The sequence below is a fragment of the Rhinopithecus bieti genome, unplaced genomic scaffold (genome assembly GCF_001698545.2).
Source record: "Rhinopithecus bieti isolate Rb0 unplaced genomic scaffold, ASM169854v2 scaffold_6933, whole genome shotgun sequence".
Classification (NCBI taxonomy): Eukaryota; Metazoa; Chordata; class Mammalia; order Primates; family Cercopithecidae; genus Rhinopithecus; species Rhinopithecus bieti.
In genome coordinates, this window is record NW_016805426.1 from 711,266 (window position 1) to 731,069 (window position 19,804).

The following is a 19,804-nucleotide window of genomic DNA, read 5'->3' on the forward strand; positions in this document are numbered from 1 at the left end:
AGAAATGCTGAGACACAGAATCTCAATGATCAGGAATACAAAATTAAGGCTAACATGAATGAGTACATTTATAAGAAGGCATACCCCTATTCAATGAGGACCTTCAGGAATATATTCACGGGGATATCACAAGAAGAATGGATAGGACTGCATGCGTTGGCCACCCGGTGCACTTTCTCTGGCTGCCCCATTTACACCGTGGGCAGGGGTAGGGGGCACTTGGGCTCGGGGCTAGCTCACTACCCCTCGGCTCTGGCACTCGTTGGCCCCTACAGAAGAGGTGTGTGATAGCCAATGGCCAGGAAAGGGGTCCTTCTTGGGAGGGGGCATTCTGGAATCACTATGGTGCAGCTCTTTTCTTTTTCTTTTTTTTGAAACAAAGTCTTGCTCTGTTGCCCAGGCTGGAGCGCAGTGGCGCAATCTTGGCTCACTGCAACCTCTGCCTCCCAGGTTCAAGCAATTCTCCTGCCTCAGCCTCCCAAGTAGCTGGGATTACAGGTGTGCACCACCACGCTTAGCTAATTTTTGTATTTTTAGTAGAGACAAGGTTTCACCATATTAGAAAGGCTGGTCTCAAACTCCTGACCTCAAGTGATCCACCCGCCTCAGCCTCCCAAAGTGCTGGGATTCCAGGCGTGAGCCACCGCATCCTGCCAGGTGCAGCTCTTTTCTCATGGGGGAATACTTCCTCTTGCAGAGGGAGTATCCACTGCAACTCACCTTGACTTGATGTAGCATGCCAGGAGAGACACAGCGCTCAGTCCACACAGCAGGACGGTGGATGTGGAGATAGCCACTGAAAGAGAGGAGACCACACTGAGATACCCAGGAGCACATTCATTGCTATGAACTGCAAATTCTTTACCATGGACGTTCTTACAGAGGGATCCAAGTGCCTCCCAACCAGCCTGCTGCTATGGAGATTTCTTAAGGCCCATGCAATTCCCTTTATTCTATGTCTAGGCAAAAACACATTCTCGTTCCTGCTGAGGGTGCCAGCTCCCTGTCGTCCCACACCTCTGCTCCTCATCTTTGTCCTTCTCGGGCAGAGTGCCTGGGGTGATGGGGCAGGGACGGGGCAAGTCAGGAGGCAGCAGTAAGAGCCTCAAGGGTAAAGCCAGGAGTGGGATGAGGAGAGAGCGCTCCTGCTGCTAAAGCCAGGGTTGAGAAAGCAGACAGGGATACCCCTCCTCTGCTGTCCCCAGTACAACGCCCCCTTTTCTTCAACTTCACAGGTTTAGAAAGAATAGCACCCAGTGCCATTTTCCTTCCAATTTCTTTTTTTTTTTTTCACTTGCCATTTTTTTTTCTTTTCTTTTTTTGAGACAGGGTTTCCCTCTGTCACCCAGGCTGGAGTGCAGAGGCACTATCTCGGCTCATTGCAACCTCTGCCTCCTGGACTCAAGTGATTCTCCTGCCTCAGCCTTCTGAGTAGCTGGGATTACAGGCACACACCACTACACCTGGCTAATTTTTTGTATTTTCAGTAGAGACGGGGTTTCACCATGTTGGCCAGGCTAGTCTCAAATGTCTGACCTCAGTTGAACCACCTGCCTCAGCCTCCCAAAGTGCTAGGATTATGCAGGTGAGCCGCTGCATCCGGTCTACCTACAACTTTGTTTTTTTTTTATTTTTTTTGTTTTTTGAGATGAAGTGTCACTCTGTTGCCCAAGCTGGAGTGCAGTGGTGTGATCTCGGCTCACTGCAACCTCCAGCTCTAGGTTCAAGCGATTCTCCTGCCTCAGCCTCCCGAGTAGCTGGGACTACAGGCACGTGCCACTATGCCTGGCTAATTTTTGTATTTTTAGGAGAGACGGGGTTTCACTATGTTGGGCAGGCTGGTCTTGAACTCCTGACCTCGTGATCCGCCTGCCTCAGCCTCCCAAAGTGTTGGGATTACAGGCGTGAACCACTGTGCCCAGCCAACTTTTTCTTTTTTTCTTTTTCTTTCTTTCTTTCTTTTTTTTTTTTTTGAGACGGAATCTCGCTGTGTTGCCCAGACTGGAGTGCTGTGGCTCGATGCTGGCTCACTGCAACCTCTCCCTCCCAGGTTTAAATGATTCTCCTGCCTCAGCCTCCCAAGTAGCTGGGATTTCAGGCATCTGCCACCACACCTGGCTAATTTTTGTATTTTTAGTAGAGACGGGGTTTTGCTATGTTGGCCAGGCTGGTCTCGAACTCCTGACCTCAGGCCTGCCTTGGCCTCCCAAAGCACTGGGACTACAGGTGTGAGCCATGGATCCTGGCCACCTGCAGCTTTTGATGGCAGAGAAAGAGCAGTAAGGAGAAAGAAGAGGTCTTTTGAGAGATGTTTTATATAAGAGGAGGTTAGGATTTGGGACCATTTTGAATGAGTTGAAACGAACAGCTTGGGGCACTGACAGGTGTCACCTGAAGTTTATCAGCTAGCATAGGAAGAAGGGGGTCTTTCTGTGTGATCTAGGGGGCTTAGTCGGAGGGCAGGGGAACAGAACTATTGTTAAAAACATTTGCAGGCCTGGTGCAGTGGCTCATTCCTGTAACCCCAGTGCTTTGGGAGGCTTAGTGGAGAGGAACGCTTGAGGCCAGGAGTTCAAGACCAGCTTAGGCAACATATCAAGACCCCCATCTCTACAAAAAATTAGCTGGGCATGATGGCACACACCTGTAGTCCAAGCTGTCTGGGAGACTAAGGTGGGAGAATTGTTTGAGCCCACGAGTCTGGCGCTGCAGTAAGCTGTGATCACGCCACTGTACTCCAGCCTGGGCGACAGCAAGACCCTGTCTCTAAAGACAAAAACAAAAACAAACAAAATGCACTTGCAGGTTTGACCAATGAGCCTGACTATTGTGAATTTCCCTGAAAAAACATCACCCAGTGCTCTGCATGCAAGACGATGGCACTGAGATCTGGAGCAGTGGCTGCCACTCACTGAAGACCATGGGCCGCACATGTCATGGACCCTGGGGGCTTTGAGGACCTTTGCTGCATGACCTCCAGGCCACGCCCACATACCAAAGTAAACCTCCCAGGGCTTGGCCTTCCAATACAACTCTACTGCAAAACATCTGAGTATACGGGTGTAGGGACACTCAGAGCCCTGTGGCTGGGAGTGTAAACTCATGCCATCTTTCCCAAGGGCAGTTGAGAAGTGCACACTCTTTGACTCTCTAGTTCAACTAGAATTTACTCTTAGGGAATAGACAAATACAGGGGTATTCACTCAAGTATTGTTTAAACTCATTTTCTTTTTTTTTTTTTTTGAGATGGAGTCTTGCTCTGTCACCCAAGCTAGAGTGCAACGGCATGATCTTGGCTCACTTCAACCTCCGCCTTCCAGGTTCAAGTGATTTTCCTGCCTCAGCCTCCTGAGTAGCTGGGATTACAGGCACTCACCACCAAGCCCAGCTAATTTTTGTATTTTTAGTAGAGAAGAGGTTTCACCACGTCGGCCAGGCTGGTCTCAAACTGCTGACTTCAAGTGATCCGCCCCCCTCGGCCTCCCAAAGTGCTGGGATTACAGGTGTGAGCCACCATGCCCGGCCTAAAATAATTTTCAAGACGTTAATCTGAATCTCTTATTGACAGACAATTAGTTAAATAAAATGTGGTATGCCCATATGATGGAATACTATTCAACTATTAAACATTATAAAATAGATCTGCGTTTATTAACATGGAAAGATGTCTGCAACATCTTAAGTGAAAAAGATATTGAGATAAAAATGAACCCGCAGGCTGGGCTCAGTGGCTCACGCCTATAATCCCAGCACTTTGGAAGGCTGAGGCAGGTGAATCACCTGAGGTCAGGAGTTCCAGACCAGCCTGACCAGAAACCCCGTCTCTGCTAAAAATACAAAAATTAGCAGGGCATGGTGGCGTGTGCCTGTAGTCCCAGCTACTTGGGAGGCTGAGACAGGTGAATTCCTTGGACCCAAGGGGTGGAGGTTGCAGTGAGCCGAGATCGCACACTGTACTGCAGCCTGGGTGACAGAGCAACAGTCCATCTCAAAAAACAAATAAACAAAACAAACAAACAAACACAAAATACAACCCACAATAGGCTGAGTGCAGTGGTTCACACTTGTAATCCTAGCACTTTGGGAGACTGAGGTGGGCAGATCACCTGAGGTCAGGAGTTTGAGACTAGCCTGGCCAACATGATGAAACCCTGTCTCTTCTAAAAATATAAAAATTAGCCAGGCGTGGTGATGGGCGCCTGTAATTCCAGCTAGTTGTGGGGCTGAGGCAAGAGAATTGCTTGAACCTGGGAAGCGGAGGTTGCAGTGACAGTCATTGCACTCCAGCCTGGGTAACAGAGAGAGACTCTGTCTCATAAACAAACAAACAAACAAAAAACACCTACAATAATCTCCAACCAGCCATGTGCATGTCCATATGCACAGAAAAGTCTTGAGGAACATATACAATGGTGGGATTCGAGATAATCTTTCTTTTTTTAAAAAAAGTCTGTTTTTTTCTCATATATTTGCAATGACACTGTAATCAGAATAAATAGTAAAATTATAGAAACAAAATAAAACAACTTGTAAGTAAATAAAAAAATAGAAAAATTGTTACAAAAGAAGTAACAGAAAACACGAGAAATTAATGAAAGATGTTTTGAGTTTTCGGACTTAACATGAATCATTATTATGACTAAAAAAGGAAATCTGTCGTAGTGGAGACGCTGCACCTGACCCTAAGCTCTGTCTTCGCGTTGGCTAGTGAGTTGGCGCACATTGACGGTGTAGGGGGTGTTTTATTGGAAAGGGCAACATGACATAAACTGTGCTTCTGCCTTCAGAAGATCCCTCCCTGTTTCTATTTAAGTGACAAGAACATCTGCAGAATGAAACTCAAGAGAGAAGAGAGGGCTCCTGAACCAAGGATAAAACGAAGCAACTTGAACTCAGCGCCAGACCCTTGGCCTCTCCCTCAGTGACATCCGGGCAACTCCAGGGAAGCCACGGAAACCAGAATCACCAAGGCAGTGAATTAACAGCTTACCTGCCAAGCCCTCCACCTTTTATTGTTTCCTGGGGGGTGTGTGGATTGGCGGAAAAGGAAGAGAAAGAGATCTGGTGAGACAGAGGAGAAGCGAGGAGGAAGGTGAGAGGGGAAAGGTGATTACTGCAGAGGAGGCCATGAAAACCACATCTCCCCACCCGCCCCCACCTTCAGCCTTGTGCGCAGATTGGGTCCAGGACAGAAGGCAGCTGAGACAGCTGGGGGCCGGTGCTTGGCATGGATGATGAAAATGTCCTCTGGGCATATGCGGGGAATAGCCGTTCCTCAGCAACACCCGACCAATTAGGCCAATCACTGGGTATTAATACCCGTGTGTCACTGTGGCCAGAGCTCCTGAATGCCTGCATCGGATGAAGGCGATTTTGAGGGAAGAGCATCAACTCAAGTACTCTGAGCAGCCGTCTGGTCCTGTCCTCTCTTTCTTTCTTTCCTTCTTTCTTTCTTTCCTTCCTTCCTTCCTTCCTTCCTTCCTTCCTTCCTCTTTCTTTCTTTCTTTTCTTTCCCTTTTTCCTCTTTCCTTCTTTCTTTCTTCTTTCTTTTCTTTCTCTTTCTTTCTTTCTTCCTTCTTTCTCTTTCTTATTCTTTTCTCTCTCTTTTCTTTCTTTCTTTCTTCCTTCTTTCTCTTTCTTATTCTTTTCTCTCTCTTTTCTTTCTTTCTCTCTCTTTTCTCTTTCTTTCTTTCTCCTCCTTCCCTCCTTCCTTCCTTTCCTCCTCCTCCTCCTCTTCTTCTTCTTTCTTTCTTTCTCCTCCCTCCCTTCTTCCTTCCTTTCTTCCTCTTCTTCTTCTTTCTTTCTTTCACTTTCTCTTTCTTTCTTTCCTTGTTTTCTTTTTTCTTTTCTTTTTTTTTTTTTTTTTGAGACAGGATCTCACTCTGTAGCCCAGACTGGAGTGCAGTGGCACCATCATAGCTCACTATATCCTCAAACTCCTGGGCTGAAGCAAGCCTCTTACCTCAGCCTCCCAAGTAGCTTGGACCACAAGTATACACCACTACACTTGGATAATTTTTTTATTTTCATTTTTTGTAGAGACAGGGTCTCACTATGTTGACCAAGCTGGTCTCTCAAATTCCTGGGCTTACCCAAGCCTCCCGCTTTGGCCTCCCAAAGTGTTAGGATTACAGGTGTGAGCCGCCGTGCTTGGCCTAGTGGTTTCTTTTCTATCTCTATTGCACTAAGCATGTAGTAGGTGTTGAGTTCACAGTAGATACTCAATAAATACTTGATTGATCAAGTTAAGCTTTTAAAGTTCTATAAATTGAAGTAAATTTAAAGTGACATTTGCTTTTTAATGAGGAATCTGCATTTCATAATAGCTTAGGACATTCCTGGCACAGAACAGAAACTCAGTTTATATTGAATGGATGAATGATAAAACATAGAGGCAGCTCCTGTCAAAGGCTGAGCACATCGACTGCGGCAAATTCATTTCAGCCATGAAAGCCCAGAGGCATATTGCCATCCTGAGAAGTAAGTCCTCACACCTGGCATACTAAATCAACATGGTGGTGTAAGTGCTGGCATCATGGCACGCTGGCCTTTTAGTTTACAATCAAGAGTCCTCAAGAACAGCTTCATCAGGGATGGGAGACCAGATATTGGAATAATTGTAGAAAGTTATTGATAAAAAGGGCTGCCAACATGGAATCAACCCAAATGCCCATCAATGATAGACTGGATAAAGAAAATGTGGTACATATACACCATGGAATACTATGCAGCCATAAAAAGGAGTGAGATCATGTCCTTTTCAGGGACATGGATGGAGCTGGAAGCCATCATCCTCAGCAAACTAACACAGGAACAGAAAACCAAACACCACGTGTTTTCACTCATAAGTGGGAGCTGAACAGTGAGAACACATGGACGCAGGGAGGGGAACATCACACACTGGGGCCTGTGGGGAGAGGCAGATGGAGGGAGAACATCAGGAAGAATAGCTAATACATGTGGGGTTTAATACCTAGGTGATGGGTTGATAGGTGCAGCAAACCACCATGGCACACATTTACCTATGTAACAAGCCTGCATGTCCTGCACATGTATCCTGGAACTTAAGGTAAAATTAAATTAAATAATAAAAAAAGGGCTGCTAAGTAAGCCAGTAGATATTTAAGACAATGAAACTATGAACCGTATTTCTTAAATATTTATTAAAATGTTGAAGCCCTCAAATTCACTCATTCATTTGCTTACTCGTTCGATATTTATTGAGCATCTACTATTTAGCATTTACTGTTGAATTAAAAAGAGCAAAAGCGTAGAGCTAATCATTTATATAACTTATTTTAAAAAGCAAATTATGATATTGGTAGTATCAATGGATTGATTGAAACGTCAGTTAATTTACTGAGCGACCACTGTGGTAAAGCATTGTTAATACTTTCTTATGAAGACAGGCTCAACTGATGGCTTATTCATGCAGAAGTAGCAACATCCACTGATGTTCAAGGAACCAGTGAGTAGATCTGCCACACATAACTTGTGCTCCTGGATCTCAGGGTGGCTGATCCAACATCAAACACCTGAAGTTTTTTTGTGTGTGGCGTCTCTGTATTTCCACAGTTCCTGGCACAGAATTATCTTTGTCCATTGTAGGCATTTGGTTAATGTTTATTACATTTCAGAATTTGGGAGAAAGTTTGTTTGTGTGTGTGTGTGTGTGTGTGTGTGTGTGTGTGAGTCTCGCTCTGTCTCTCAGGTTGGAGTGCGGTGGCATGATCTCGGCTCACTGAAACCTCTGCCTCCTGGGTTCAAACAATCTCTTGCCTCAGCCTCCCGAGGAGCTGGGATTACAGGCACACACCACCATGCTGGGCTAATTTTTGTATTGTTAGTAGAGACAGGGTTTCACCATGTTGGCCAGGCTGGTCTCGAACTCCTGGCCTCAAGTGATCTGCCCACCCCGGCCTCCCAAAGTGCTGGAATTACAGGCTTGAGCCACCGCGCCCGGCCCCGGCTGCTTTTTTAATCTAATAAAAGTCATGAACTGGAAAAGGCAGATTATAGATTATAGCCCATCATCAAATAGTTGTTGGAAAATCTATATAGAAAAAATGACCCCTGAACTTTACACGTAGGATTTTATCCTACAGATATTCTTGCACCTACGGATTTTCAATTAATGGCTGTTTGTAAGATAACCACAGAATGTAGCAATCACATGTCCAGATAGGGGGTTGGCTAAATTCATGGTGGGAATTCCATACAACGGAATATTCTGTAACTGTTAAAAACGATGAGATGGTTTTTGTGTCCTGGTATGGGGGGATCTACAAGGTATGCCAGCAAGTGGAAACAAACGTGGTACCGAACAGAAGAAATGAAGCAACTGTCCAGCATTCCTTATCCTCTATGTGTTTATTTGTACCGTCTCTCTGGAAGGATGCCTGGAAATCTGGTAGCAAGTGTTGCTTCCTTCCTGCAAGCGGTTTTTTGAGTTAGAAATGGGATTTACTTTTCGTCTTTTTTCTGAGACAGGGCCTTGTTCTGTTGCCCAGGCCAGAGTGCAGAGGCGTGACCACAGCTCACTGCAACCTCTGCCTCCTGGGCTCCAGCAATTCTCCCACCTCAGCCTCCCAAGTAGCTGGGACTACAGGCATGTGCCACCACGCCCGGCTAATTTTTTGTGTTTTTAGTAAAGATGGGGTTTCGCCATGTTAGCCAGGCTGGTCTTGGACTCCTGGCCTCCAGCGATCAACCCGCCTTGGCCTCCCAAAGTGCTGGGGTTATAGGTGTGAGCGACCTCGCCCAGCCTGATTGTTTTTTAAACTATTCTAATCAATTAACTGCTAAAATGTCCAAAGTCACTTGATGTTTTCCCAGATGACGTTTGATGCAGGTAAAAATGAGACCACAAAAACACGAGTCATTCTCTAGCAGGAAAATTTATAAACAGAAGATTAAAATAATTTTGGCCCATATCAAATTACAGTTGGGTTTTTTGTTACTTTGGAAGCTTGTCAGCCTGGAGCATGACTTGCTTTCTTCTCATTACTTGCGTTCTTCCTCCCTGCCTGCTTCCCTTCTTCCTCCTGTTCTCCCCTCCTCTCTCAGCTCTCCTCCCCTCCCTTCAGCTTTTTCTTTTAGTCTTGCAAACGCTTTCCCCTTTTCCTCCTTATCGTCACTTGCACATTCTCTTTTCTATTCTCCTATCCTTAGCATTGCATGTGTCTTCTGTAAGGAGGAGCAGTTTTTGGTTTCATTTTGTGTTGTTAACTTTTTTTCTTTTTCTTTCTTTTTTTTTTTAGACGGAGTCTCGCTCTGTTGACCAGCCTGGAGTGCAGTGGCGCGATCTCGGCTCACTGCAAGCTCCACCTCCCAGGTTCACGCCATTCTCCTGCCTCAGCCTCGGGAGTCGCTGGGACTACAAGCACCCGCCACCACGCCTGGCTAATTTTTTGTAGTTTTAGTAGAAAGGGGGTTTCGCAGTGTTAGCCAGGATGGTCTCCATCTCCTGACCTCGTGATCCGCCCGCCTCGGCCTCCCAAAGTGCTGGGATTACAGGCGTGAGCCACCGTGCCTGGCCTTTTTTTTTCTTTTTTTTTTTTTTAATAGAGGTGGGGTCTTGCTATGTTGACCAGGCTGGCCTCAAATTCTGGCCTCAAGTGATCCTCCCACTTCGGCCTCTCAAAGTGCTGGGATTACAGATGTGAGCCACCATGCCTGAAAATGTGGACAGCTTCTCTGTTAAGCGCACGGTGAGGGATCGGCAGCTCCTGGCAGAGATGCTGTAATGTCAGTGCTGGCATTGGCACCTGTGGCTTTGGAGGCTCCGTACAAGGGAGGTGGACCCTGCTGTGTAGAGCTGTGAAGAGCTAACCTTGAGCCCTTTTGTGGGGTGCTAACACTCTGGGTTCAACTCCAGTCGCCTGACAGCTAGAAGCTACCAATATTTAGAAAAACAGGCACATCAAACAGAGAATTCCATAAGGCAGCTATTGTTTAACTTATTATGTGATGGAGGGCTTCTAAGTGTGGAAGGGACCGCTGTCAGGATTGTGCTGGGCAGCAGGCCTGGGCCAGGACCACCCAGCACCTGGGACTGCGGTCACCCTGATGATAAACATACTACACAAAGGGACACACTTACCAGTGGTGTCGCTGTGGCCCTGTGGATACACACCTGCGGAAAAGAGAGGACAGCATCACGGCTGGAGTCCTAGAGGTCCTAGATCCTCATGAAGCAGGAGAAACTCTGCACAGCTCGGCTCCCATCTTAGCACCCTCGGAGACTCGTGGCTGGCGTAACCAGACTCGTTTTAGCAAAGAACAAGCCAGCTAGCTCACTGAGGTGCTGGCCACACTTAAGAATCAGATAAGCTTTAGAGAAGGTCCACATTACCCACAGCTCCTCCATTCCACAGATCCCCGGACTGCAGGCAGCTTCCACCACCTCCTACTGCGGGAGGGCGCAGATGCTACTCAGAGTCTCAGCACAGGCTCTGCTGTGCGGGTGACAAGGCTGGCCCTGTCACATCTTGGCGGGTGGGCTGTTTTTCTCGTTGCCCCAGCCACAGAGAAAGCCACGGAGAAAGAGGCCAGGCCAGGAGGCTGTGGCTGGTGGCCGGGGGCAGCAGGCTACCCAGTGAATCCCGACTTTGGGTTGACGGTATAAAGCTGCCTTGTGCTGGATCTCAGCCCCGATCTCAGAAGCAATAGTGAGAAATGGACCTCTCCTGGGGCAAAGCGAGTGCTAACCTGGCGGCTGGTGGGAGGCGGATGCCGTGAGTTCCCAGGTCTTGGCTGTCGTCTGAGAGGGGCCGTGGGAGGACTCATGACTGCCTATCTCTGTGGTTCCTGTGGAAGGTGATGTGGAAGGCACCAGCCGGGAGCTCGGGACAATGGCTGCTGTTGTGGCCGCTGTGGTGTTTGAGCTGGGAGATGAAGCTGTGGGCTCTGTGGAAGAGGCCAAGGCAGGGAGAGCATCAATGTGCAGACTCCCCTCCTCTCAGCTGCAGCACGGGGTGATGTGGGCGCTGCCGTAGTGAGTCACCCTGGCCAGCCCTCCCTCTCCCACAGCAAACTGCTCCTTAAGAGGGTGACATAGCTGTTCCTCAGAAGGGCCACAGGACCTGTGAAAACACTAAAGAACATGGCTACTATCATGGCACGTGTAAAGAAAAGATCAGCCAGACACAGCGGGTCACGCCTATAATCCCAACACTTTGGGATGCTGAGGTGCGAGGATCGCTTGAGTCCAGGAGTTTAAGACCAGCCTGGGCAACATAGCAAGACCCTATTTCTTTTCTTTCTTTTTTTTGAGATGGAATCTCACTCTGTCACCAAGGCTGGAGTGCAGTGGCGCGATCTCAGCTCACTGCAACCACTGCCTTCCGGGTTCAAGCAATTCTCCCTGCCTCAGCCTCCCGAGCAGCTGGGATTACAGATGCACACCACCATGCCTGGCTAATTTTTGGATTTTTAGTAGAGATGAGGTTTCGCCATGTTGACCAGGCTGGTCTCAAACTCCTGACCTTAGGTGATCCACCCACCTCGGCCTCCCAAAGTGCTGGGATTACAGGCGAGAGCCACTGTGCCCTGCTGCAAGACCCTGTTTCTACAAAAATAAGAATAAAAATAAATTATCCAGGTGTGGTGGGCGTGTGCCTATAGTTCCAGCTATCTGAGAGGCTGAGGCAAGAGAATCACTTTAGCCTAGGAGTTTCAGACTGCAGTGACCTATAATTGAGCCACTGTACTCTAGCCTGGGGGACAGAGTGAGACCCCTGTCTCTTAAAAAAAAAAGGCGGGGAGGGCAGGGGGTGGGTGGGAAGAAAAGAAAAGGTGTTAAAGATCTGAGTCGTTCAGCTTGTTTACTAGAGAAGGCAGGCCCAACGTTGGAGGCTCAGCTGAAAGCAGGTGAAGCTGCGTTGGCCGAGGATGCTCGGAGCGGGTGAATGTGAAACACGTGAAGCCTGGGCTCTGGCCTGAACTCTCCGGGCTGTGTTGGAGGAAAGCATCCTGATGAGCTCGCTGCCAGGAACAGAGGCTGCCTTGGGTTCAGAGTCTTCCCTGTCTTCTTTGTCCTTCCCTGGAAGGTGGCTGCCCCCGCAGTGTAAAGGTACTGTTCCCTCTCCATGAAAAACGTGTCTTCCGTTGTGACAGCTACGGAATTTAGGAAATGTGGGACCAAGCGCTGTGGCTCTCTGGATGCACTGTTGTTGCTGCGTTCCCATGGTCTCCCAGCCACACAAGTCATGAGAAGTCCTCACATCCCCTTAATCCTTTGTCACCACCTCGCATACAACTTGCCCTGCCCTCACTGCCAACGCTCCAGGGCTCCCTGCAGACAGGGCGCACCACGGCGTCCTCAGCCAAGTGCCCACAGTCGTGCCAGCTCGGGTCAAAGGCTGCTGTCACATCGGAGCTTCTGACTGCACAGTTGTGTCTCGACAATGGCCATCGGACCAGGCATTTGGGATGCGAAAGTGGGGATGGGAGAGGCTTACTTGATAATCTCCTTGGGTTAACGAGATGTGACTCAGATCAAAGGGGTTGTAGAATTACCTCAAGTTTAAATGGAGCCAGACCCTCAACCCCTTCCTCCCTGTGCAGGTGACTCACTAGGAGGGAACCTTGTTCAGCTGCTTCTTCCTCCCTCAAGCTGCAGGCCTCAGCCTTGGCCACTTAAGAACCACCTGGGGACCGGGTGCAGTGGCTCACACCTGTAATCCCAGCACTTTGGGAGACTGAGGCTTGCGGATCACCTGAGGTCAGGAGTTTGAGACCAGACTGACCAACATGGTGAAACCCTGTCTCTACTAAAAATACAACAATTAGCTGGGTGTGGTGGTGCACGGCTGTAATCCCAGCTACTCAGAAGGCTAAGGCAGGAAAATCACTTGAACCTGGGAGGCAGAGGTTACAGTGAGCCAAGATTTCATCTCTGCCCTCCAGACTGGGCAATAAAGCAAGTCTCCATCTCAAAAGAAAAAAAAAAAGATCCACCTGGGGCTGGAGAGCAGTGATTTCCAGCTTGCGCCCAGGCCAACAGGAGCGCTCAGATGTCAGTGTGTATCCACAGCTGACAACCGACACTCCACAAAGGATGGCTGCATTTTGTAGTATGAATGATCACAGACAGGCCCATCCCTGGGGGCAAAGGAGTAGGCAGGGGCCAGGGAAAGCCACAGGCTGGACGATGCGACACTAAAGCCAAGAGTGAACTGTAACATGAAGGTATCATAGCATGCAGGGCAGAGGATCCCAAGAAAGCATCCAAGATTTCAAATTTTATGAACACTGAGAAAATGCTGAGGAAATCGGTCCTGACAATCTCCAAAGACTCTGTTGAAGCCTGGGACACTGGCAGCCTCAGGCAATGCCTCTACAATAGAGCAGTCACCGTGATGTGCTGGTGTTTAGGTCTGGTTGGAGGGGGCAGCTCTCCACGGATCTCTGATGTTTCTGCACATCCTGTAGACAGGGGAGCTGACTGCCCTTTCTCTGGACCATCCTCTCAAGGGTGCTTCTATAGCAAGCGCCTTGGAAGATAGGGACATGGTCTCCCCTGGAGCAGAGAGCGGGCGTGATTACTGCCCATGACAAAATGCTTGGGTCTCCGAAGCCCGGGGTTCCTCTCCCACGGTGCAGCCCGCTGAGCGGACAGGCATCTGTTGAGGCCTAGCTGTGCTGTCCCTGCTGGCTAGGGGACAAGGGAATTGATGCAAACATGCTGAAGCTGCCGCTGCTTGCTGGCCTCCCATCCTGGAGTTCCCTCGTTTCTGCCAGCACCCATGAAAATGTTGAGGGCTGACACACATGCAACCTCAAACCTCAGTCTACTTTAAGTTCTTGAAGATAAGTGTCTACAACTAAATATGATATGACATATTAGTGAGTTTTAAACCACTATTAATTCTGCATATATAACACCTGGATATCAAGCAACCTTGATTTGAAAAAGAAAATTAAGCTAGACATTCTTATTCTTGATTGAATAAGACATTTGTGCTACTGCCTAAGTCTGCAGTGGCACACCACGGAGGTCCATGAGTCTGCAGGCTTGGTGATGGGGCCTTTGGGTGTTGGGAGGGAATAAATGTCCTCAAGAAGTTTCTGACCTTCCTACCTTTTCCAGAAGAGGAGAGGCTCTCTGGCTGTGGGGTCACCCCTGCCGTCGTTACTGTGAAGGGAGGCGCTGGCCTTTGGCGAGCCAGGAGAGGGTCTCCTAGAGAGAGGATAACCACATGGCACTTATGATCCTGAGCCTGGAACCTGGGCTAGCCTCAGAACTGGATACAAACAAAATATATTAACACATAAACTTACAGTGGAGGCGTCAGGCTTCCTGGGACATGTTAAAAGCATGAGAAACAATGTTTCCTCACCCAAATGCAAAGACAGACTGCAAACTATTTTTCTTGCATTTTCAAAAAGACTGCACAAGTTAAATATCAAATTTATTTTGGCTGAGATGATATTAATGATATCAATTCAATTTTATAATAATGGCTATTCTTGGGAAAATAAATGATCACTCAATAGATTCTATTTTGTTTGTTTGAGACAGGGTCTTGCCCTGTTGCCCAGGTGGGAGTACAGTGGTGTGATCACAACTCACTGCAGCCTCGACCTCCCGGGCTCAAGAGATCCTCCTGCCTCAGTCTCCTGAGTAGCTGGGACTACATGTACGTGCCTCAATGCCCAGGTAATTTTTATTTTTTTATTTTTAAAATTTTTTTGGTAGAGACAGGGTCTTGCTATGTTGCTGAGGCTAGTCTTCAACTCTTGGTCTCAAGCAATCCCTCCCACCTTGGCCTCCCAAAGTGCTGGGATTACAGGTGTGAGCCACTATATCTGGCTTTCATTTTGCTTGTTTAGCAGGAAAAAAAAATCATTCAAAGCACAAGAGGTTGGAAAGCATAACAGAGGGAGTCGTGAGTGATCAGAACGCGGAAGGATCTTTGGGCTAGGTGAAACCTAAAAATGCATCCAGTCTTTGGGCTCTAAAATCCTGATTCTGGGTTCTCTTCTTTCCTCTCCTATCCTGACCCTGTTTGGAGCCCACAGCTCTTCTCCATCCCAGATTCATTTGCCCAAAGGACATGGAGCATTGGGGAGAGCTGACTTTCCTCGCAGTGAGAAAGCCCTGATTTTACCTCGGGCTTACAGGTTCCAGGGAGTCCCAGGACTGGCAGGTTAAGACCCACCATGGTTCCCACAGATCCTGCTCTCCCTGCCACGCTCGGCTTTCTCATTCACTCGCTGATGCCACAGGGTGCTGTGTCCCCAGCGAGCAGTTTCTCAGAACAAGTCGGAGTCTTCCTCCCTGCCTTCCCCCTGCTGCCTGTGGGACTCTGTTCTGGGGGAGGAGGCTGAGCCTGCACTACCAAGCCAGTGGCAATGTTCAGCGCCTCACGGAGCTCCCCTCTGTCCCCGACTGCGGAGGGCGTGAGCGATGGGGTCGCTCCATGCAGGGGCGTGCTCATCCCTGCCCCAGAGACGAGCTGGGGAAGGAGAGAAACCTACACTCAACATTTGTTAAATGGGAATTCTCTTGGAAGCCCCTGGGTTAATTTTTTATTTTTTCCAAAGGGAGGAAGAGCGGGGCAGAAGCACGCCTGAGTGTTCCAGAAACAGCCCCAAGTGGCTCCCACCCGAGGAGGTTTGGCCGCTTCTGGGATGTTTATCCAGGTGCAGAGAGTTAAAAAAAAGTTGATTCTTGCCACCTTCCCTCCCTCCTGCTGGACACCATGCACAGCTGACTGAGCAAAGGGCAGCCCTGCTCCAGGGCCTGCGCCCATCCCCGGGGCTGGGTAATGAGCGAGGAGCAGTGATGGCTTCCAACATCCACCAAAATTTCCCACACTAGTGTGCTTGTGAGTGCCCACCCAGCTCTGCAGCCAAATTCTCTTGCCAGCATCATCTCAAATCAAAGCACTACATGTAATAAGAGTTAACATTTACCAGGGTTCACACCACCCTCCCACAGCCCGCAGTGTGGACATCAAGTCCGTTTTCCAGATGACCAGCCAGAGTGCCAGAACGTCACAAGAGCCGCCCAAGGCCTCCTGGGTGGTAGGCGGCAAAGCCAGGATTTAAACCCAGAATTCTGTGACCCCAGCACCTGTGTATTTCCAACGTCAGGAGCTGTTGCTGAGGATCCCACTGGTGTCCTTTTTTTTTTTTTTTTGAGATGGAGTCTTGCTGTGTCGCCCAGGCCGGAGTGCAGTGGTGTGATCTCGGCTCACTGCAACCTCTACCTCCCGGGTTCAAGCAGTTCTCCTGTCTCAGCCTCCCGAGTAGCTGGGATTACAAGCACATGCCACCATGCCCGGCTAATTTTTGTATTTTTAATAGAGATGGGGTTTCACCATGTTGGCCAGGCTGATCTAGAACTCCTGACCTCAAGTGATCCTCCCACCTCGGCCTTCCAAAGTGCTGGGATTACAGGTGTGAGCCGCCATGCCCGGCCCCCACTGGTGTCTTTAGCCTCAGACCTCAGCATAGATCCCTTGCCCCCTGAGATGGTATCTTATCTCTGTGCAGCCTTGGCGGGGTGGGGGAGGGAGGAGGGTGGGGTGGCGTGGGCTACTCACTAATGCATTTGAGACTGGGGGTTGTCCAGTGGGCGATGTTCGTGGCCTTGTTCAGCACGCACTCAGTCAGGCTGGACGTGCCGGCTTTACGCTTGAAACCAGAGTTACAAATGTACCGCTCCCTGGAGTACAAGCTGTAGCTCTTGACCCGGATGTCTGCGTGTTCCACGGACACTGGGGGAGGGCACGTGATGCCTGCAAAAGTGCAGAGGACAGGGGAGGGTGAAGAGGTTTCCACTTGTAAGATGCGTTCTCCAGGCACATGCGGCGGTAGTCAGTAACTTTAGGGCTGGGTCCAGCTTATCCTAGGGGTGCCTTAGGAAAACCCCCAGGTGCCAGGCACATGGAGGATGCGCAGGAAGAGCATCCGTCACCCAGAAGCCTTCCCAGAGCCTCGCCTGAAGTGCCAGTCAGTCAGCAAAACTAGAGATGGGGGCGTGGGGAGAGGGTCGTCAATGAAACGCCCTCTCCCTTCATTGCCCACCCCTCTCCAAGCCCTCAGTATCTCTCAAAAGTCTTCATCACTCTCCACTGTGGACATAGCCTCCAATTCTCACTGAACGACAGCAACTGCCACCAGATAGGCCCCCTGCAGGCTCTCCCACAGGCCTCTGCGGCCAGCATCACCTTTAGAAATGCCTCTTTGAGCCTGGCCAACATGGTGAAACCCCATCTTTACTAAAAATACAAAAAATTAGTGGCGCACCTGTAATCCCAGCTACTGGGGAGGCTGAGGCAGGAGAATTGCTTGAACCTGGGAGACAGAGGTTGCAGTGAGCCCAGATCAAGCCATTGCACTCTAGCCTGGGCGACAGAGCGAGATCCTGTCTCAAAAAAAAAAAAAAAAAAAAGAAAAGAAATGCATCTTTGACAACTTCACTCTTCCCTGACCACCCAGTGCTCTTAGAATAAAAACAAATCTTTACGAAGTCTTCAGGGCTCGGCCAGCCCCTCTAGCTCTCTTCCCCCGGCCATAATGGTCTTGGGCTCCCCTTGCATCACTCACCATGCTACCCACCTCTTCCCAAGCACAACCCACAGTGGCACTCTGTCTCCCACCACCCTTCCTAGCTCACTGAAACACTGCCTCCTAAGGAAGACCGTCCCTCTCCCTGAGTACACAAGGGCCTGGGCTGAGTTCTTTCTCCCCTAGTCTCTTCCACAGTTTGTACTGGAGATGTTGAGATTACGTAATTCACGTGCATCCCACTGTGTGTACTCTGAGCCAGATGACGGTAGGGCCACATCTGTTTTGCTAACACTGTGATCCTGAGCCCAGCACTGTACCTGGAACTAGTAGGTGCTCAAGAAATCCTTGTTGGAAGAATGAATGGATGAACTCTGTTCCTCAACCACAGTCTTCAGCCTGACTTTCTCATAGAAGTGAGTTCAGTTTATTTCATTTCTACCTTTGTAACCAGTTTATCTCATTATCCTCTTTTTCAGAAGAAACCAGAAGCAAGATGAATTGCTCCAGACGGCTTTACTTTTGTGACAGGTGGAATTGGACTCAGACTCCAAACTTCAGCTACACATGCGGCAATGGTGCAGGAGCTGAATTCTGTGGACATGAGGGGTTTTACGAGTCTACATCTAAGGGGATTGGCCTCAGAAGCAAAGAAAAGATGAAATGTGTGTCACTTCCATTTCCATTCTGGGGACACTGTATTCACTAATGGCTTTTAGTTGTTGTTGATAATTATTTATTAACAACTATTGATATTTCTTTGTCCTTAAAAAATTCCTTTCCTATGTAAAAGCACATAACATGAATGTTAAAGACAATCTGACTTGAGTGAGCTGTAGGAGAACTTCAGACTTTTTTCCTACATTATGTAACAACAGCAACAATGAAACCTGTAAAAAAGAAAGGTTGACTTGTTTTCCAGTAGGCAAAAATGAATGAGGTTGGTGTTATTGATCATGTACCTGATATAAAGATCTGTGGATCCCAGGAAAGAATCTATTCAAGGCCTTAATGACAGTTAACATAAAATCCCCTTTGGCACCAATTTTGTAGACTGTGGTTCTATAAAGAAACTCCAAAAGGATCATCCTTAGTTCTTAAAAGGCAAGGAGGCAGCTAATGTATTACTCTACCATGATTTCTCCAAGCCGATATGGTTGGTTTTTCCTTGTTTAAGATGAGGTCTTGTCCAATGCCAGAAAGATTTTTTTTTTTATAAGATAAAGTCTCACTCTGTCCCTGGAGGTGGAGTGCAGTGGTGTGACTGTAGCTCACCACAGCCTCAACCTCCCAGGCTCAAGCAATCCTCCCACCTCAGACTCCTGAGTAGCTGGGACCACAGGCATGCACCACCATGCTCGGCTAATTTGTTTTTTGTTTGTTTTGTTTGTTGTTTGTTTTGTAGAAATGGGGGTCTCTCTATATTGCCCAGGCTGGTCTTGAACTCCTGGGGTCAAGCGATCCTCCTGCCTGGCCTCAAAAACTGCTAGGATTACAGGCGTGAGCCATCATGCCTGGCCTGAACGATTCAATTGTGGCTAAATTTAAAAGCAAGGTTTTCTTTAGGCACTTTAAATAACTGTAAGATTTTCTTTTGACTATTTTTCTTATGAATGAATCACATTATTAGGTTTTCTTGTGCATCGAAAAGATGAGTAAGAAATGGTTTGGGTGTGGAGGGGCTGAGGGTGGGCAGTGCTGGAGGGTACTCTGGGTCCTGGTGCCCATGGGGATGTGGCCAGAAACATCTCCCCCAGACTCCCCACTATTCGAGTGTGTCTAGGCCCTGAGTGTCACTGGCTAAGACACTGGTACAGGGCAGCGACGGGGGTTAACAAGGCAGCTGTAAAACACGGAAACCAACGGGCTGCCTACAGCTGCTGGGGCATGTCTCTTTGGTTCCAGGTCAGGAAGCTCTCGGTAAGTCCCTGCTGAGCAGTTGGTGCAAAGGCTGGGTCCCAGACAAGAGAACTGAGTGAAGTCATCTTCCTGCTGCCTCGGGGTGGATTGACGGGGAGACCAAATGCAGTGGCAGGAAGATTTGCAGCCTGGGGTAGGGAGGCCCCTGGCGGCCTCTGTGCCGGGGTCAGTAGGCTGTGGCCCACAGGCCCCATCCAGCCTCCACCTGTTATTGAGAGTAACGTTTTATGCCTCTCTCATTCATTAATGTCTTGTCAATGGCAGCTTTCACGTGCAGTGGCAGAGCTGCATAGTTGGAACAGAGACCTGGTTGCCCACAGAGTCTAAAATAGTTACTATCTGGCCCTTTACAGAAAAAGTTTGC

The 19,804-nt window shown here is 48.6% G+C and overlaps 1 protein-coding gene across 12 annotated transcripts in view; it reads right to left on the reverse strand.

Moving 5' to 3' along the window:
• The window catches only part of IL15RA (interleukin 15 receptor subunit alpha), a 51,277-nt gene that overhangs the window by 16,937 nt on the left and 14,536 nt on the right, over nucleotides 1-19,804 (reverse strand). For 7 of the 12 annotated variants that reach the window (XR_001885712.1, XM_017872455.1, XM_017872456.1 and 4 more), the window contains 5 exons: nucleotides 16,554-16,748; nucleotides 14,084-14,182; nucleotides 10,711-10,908; nucleotides 10,103-10,135; nucleotides 721-796 (listed from right to left, as the gene is read on the reverse strand). Coding sequence is in view for 11 of the 12 variants with exons in the window: in XM_017872455.1 (XP_017727944.1) it covers nucleotides 721-796; nucleotides 10,103-10,135; nucleotides 10,711-10,908; nucleotides 14,084-14,182; nucleotides 16,554-16,748 (601 nt within the window). In the remaining variant the exon portion in view is untranslated. The remainder of the gene's footprint in view (nucleotides 1-720; nucleotides 797-10,102; nucleotides 10,136-10,710; nucleotides 10,909-14,083; nucleotides 14,183-16,553; nucleotides 16,749-19,804) is intronic. The other 5 variants (XM_017872457.1, XM_017872458.1, XM_017872464.1 and 2 more) reach the window with 3 other exon arrangements.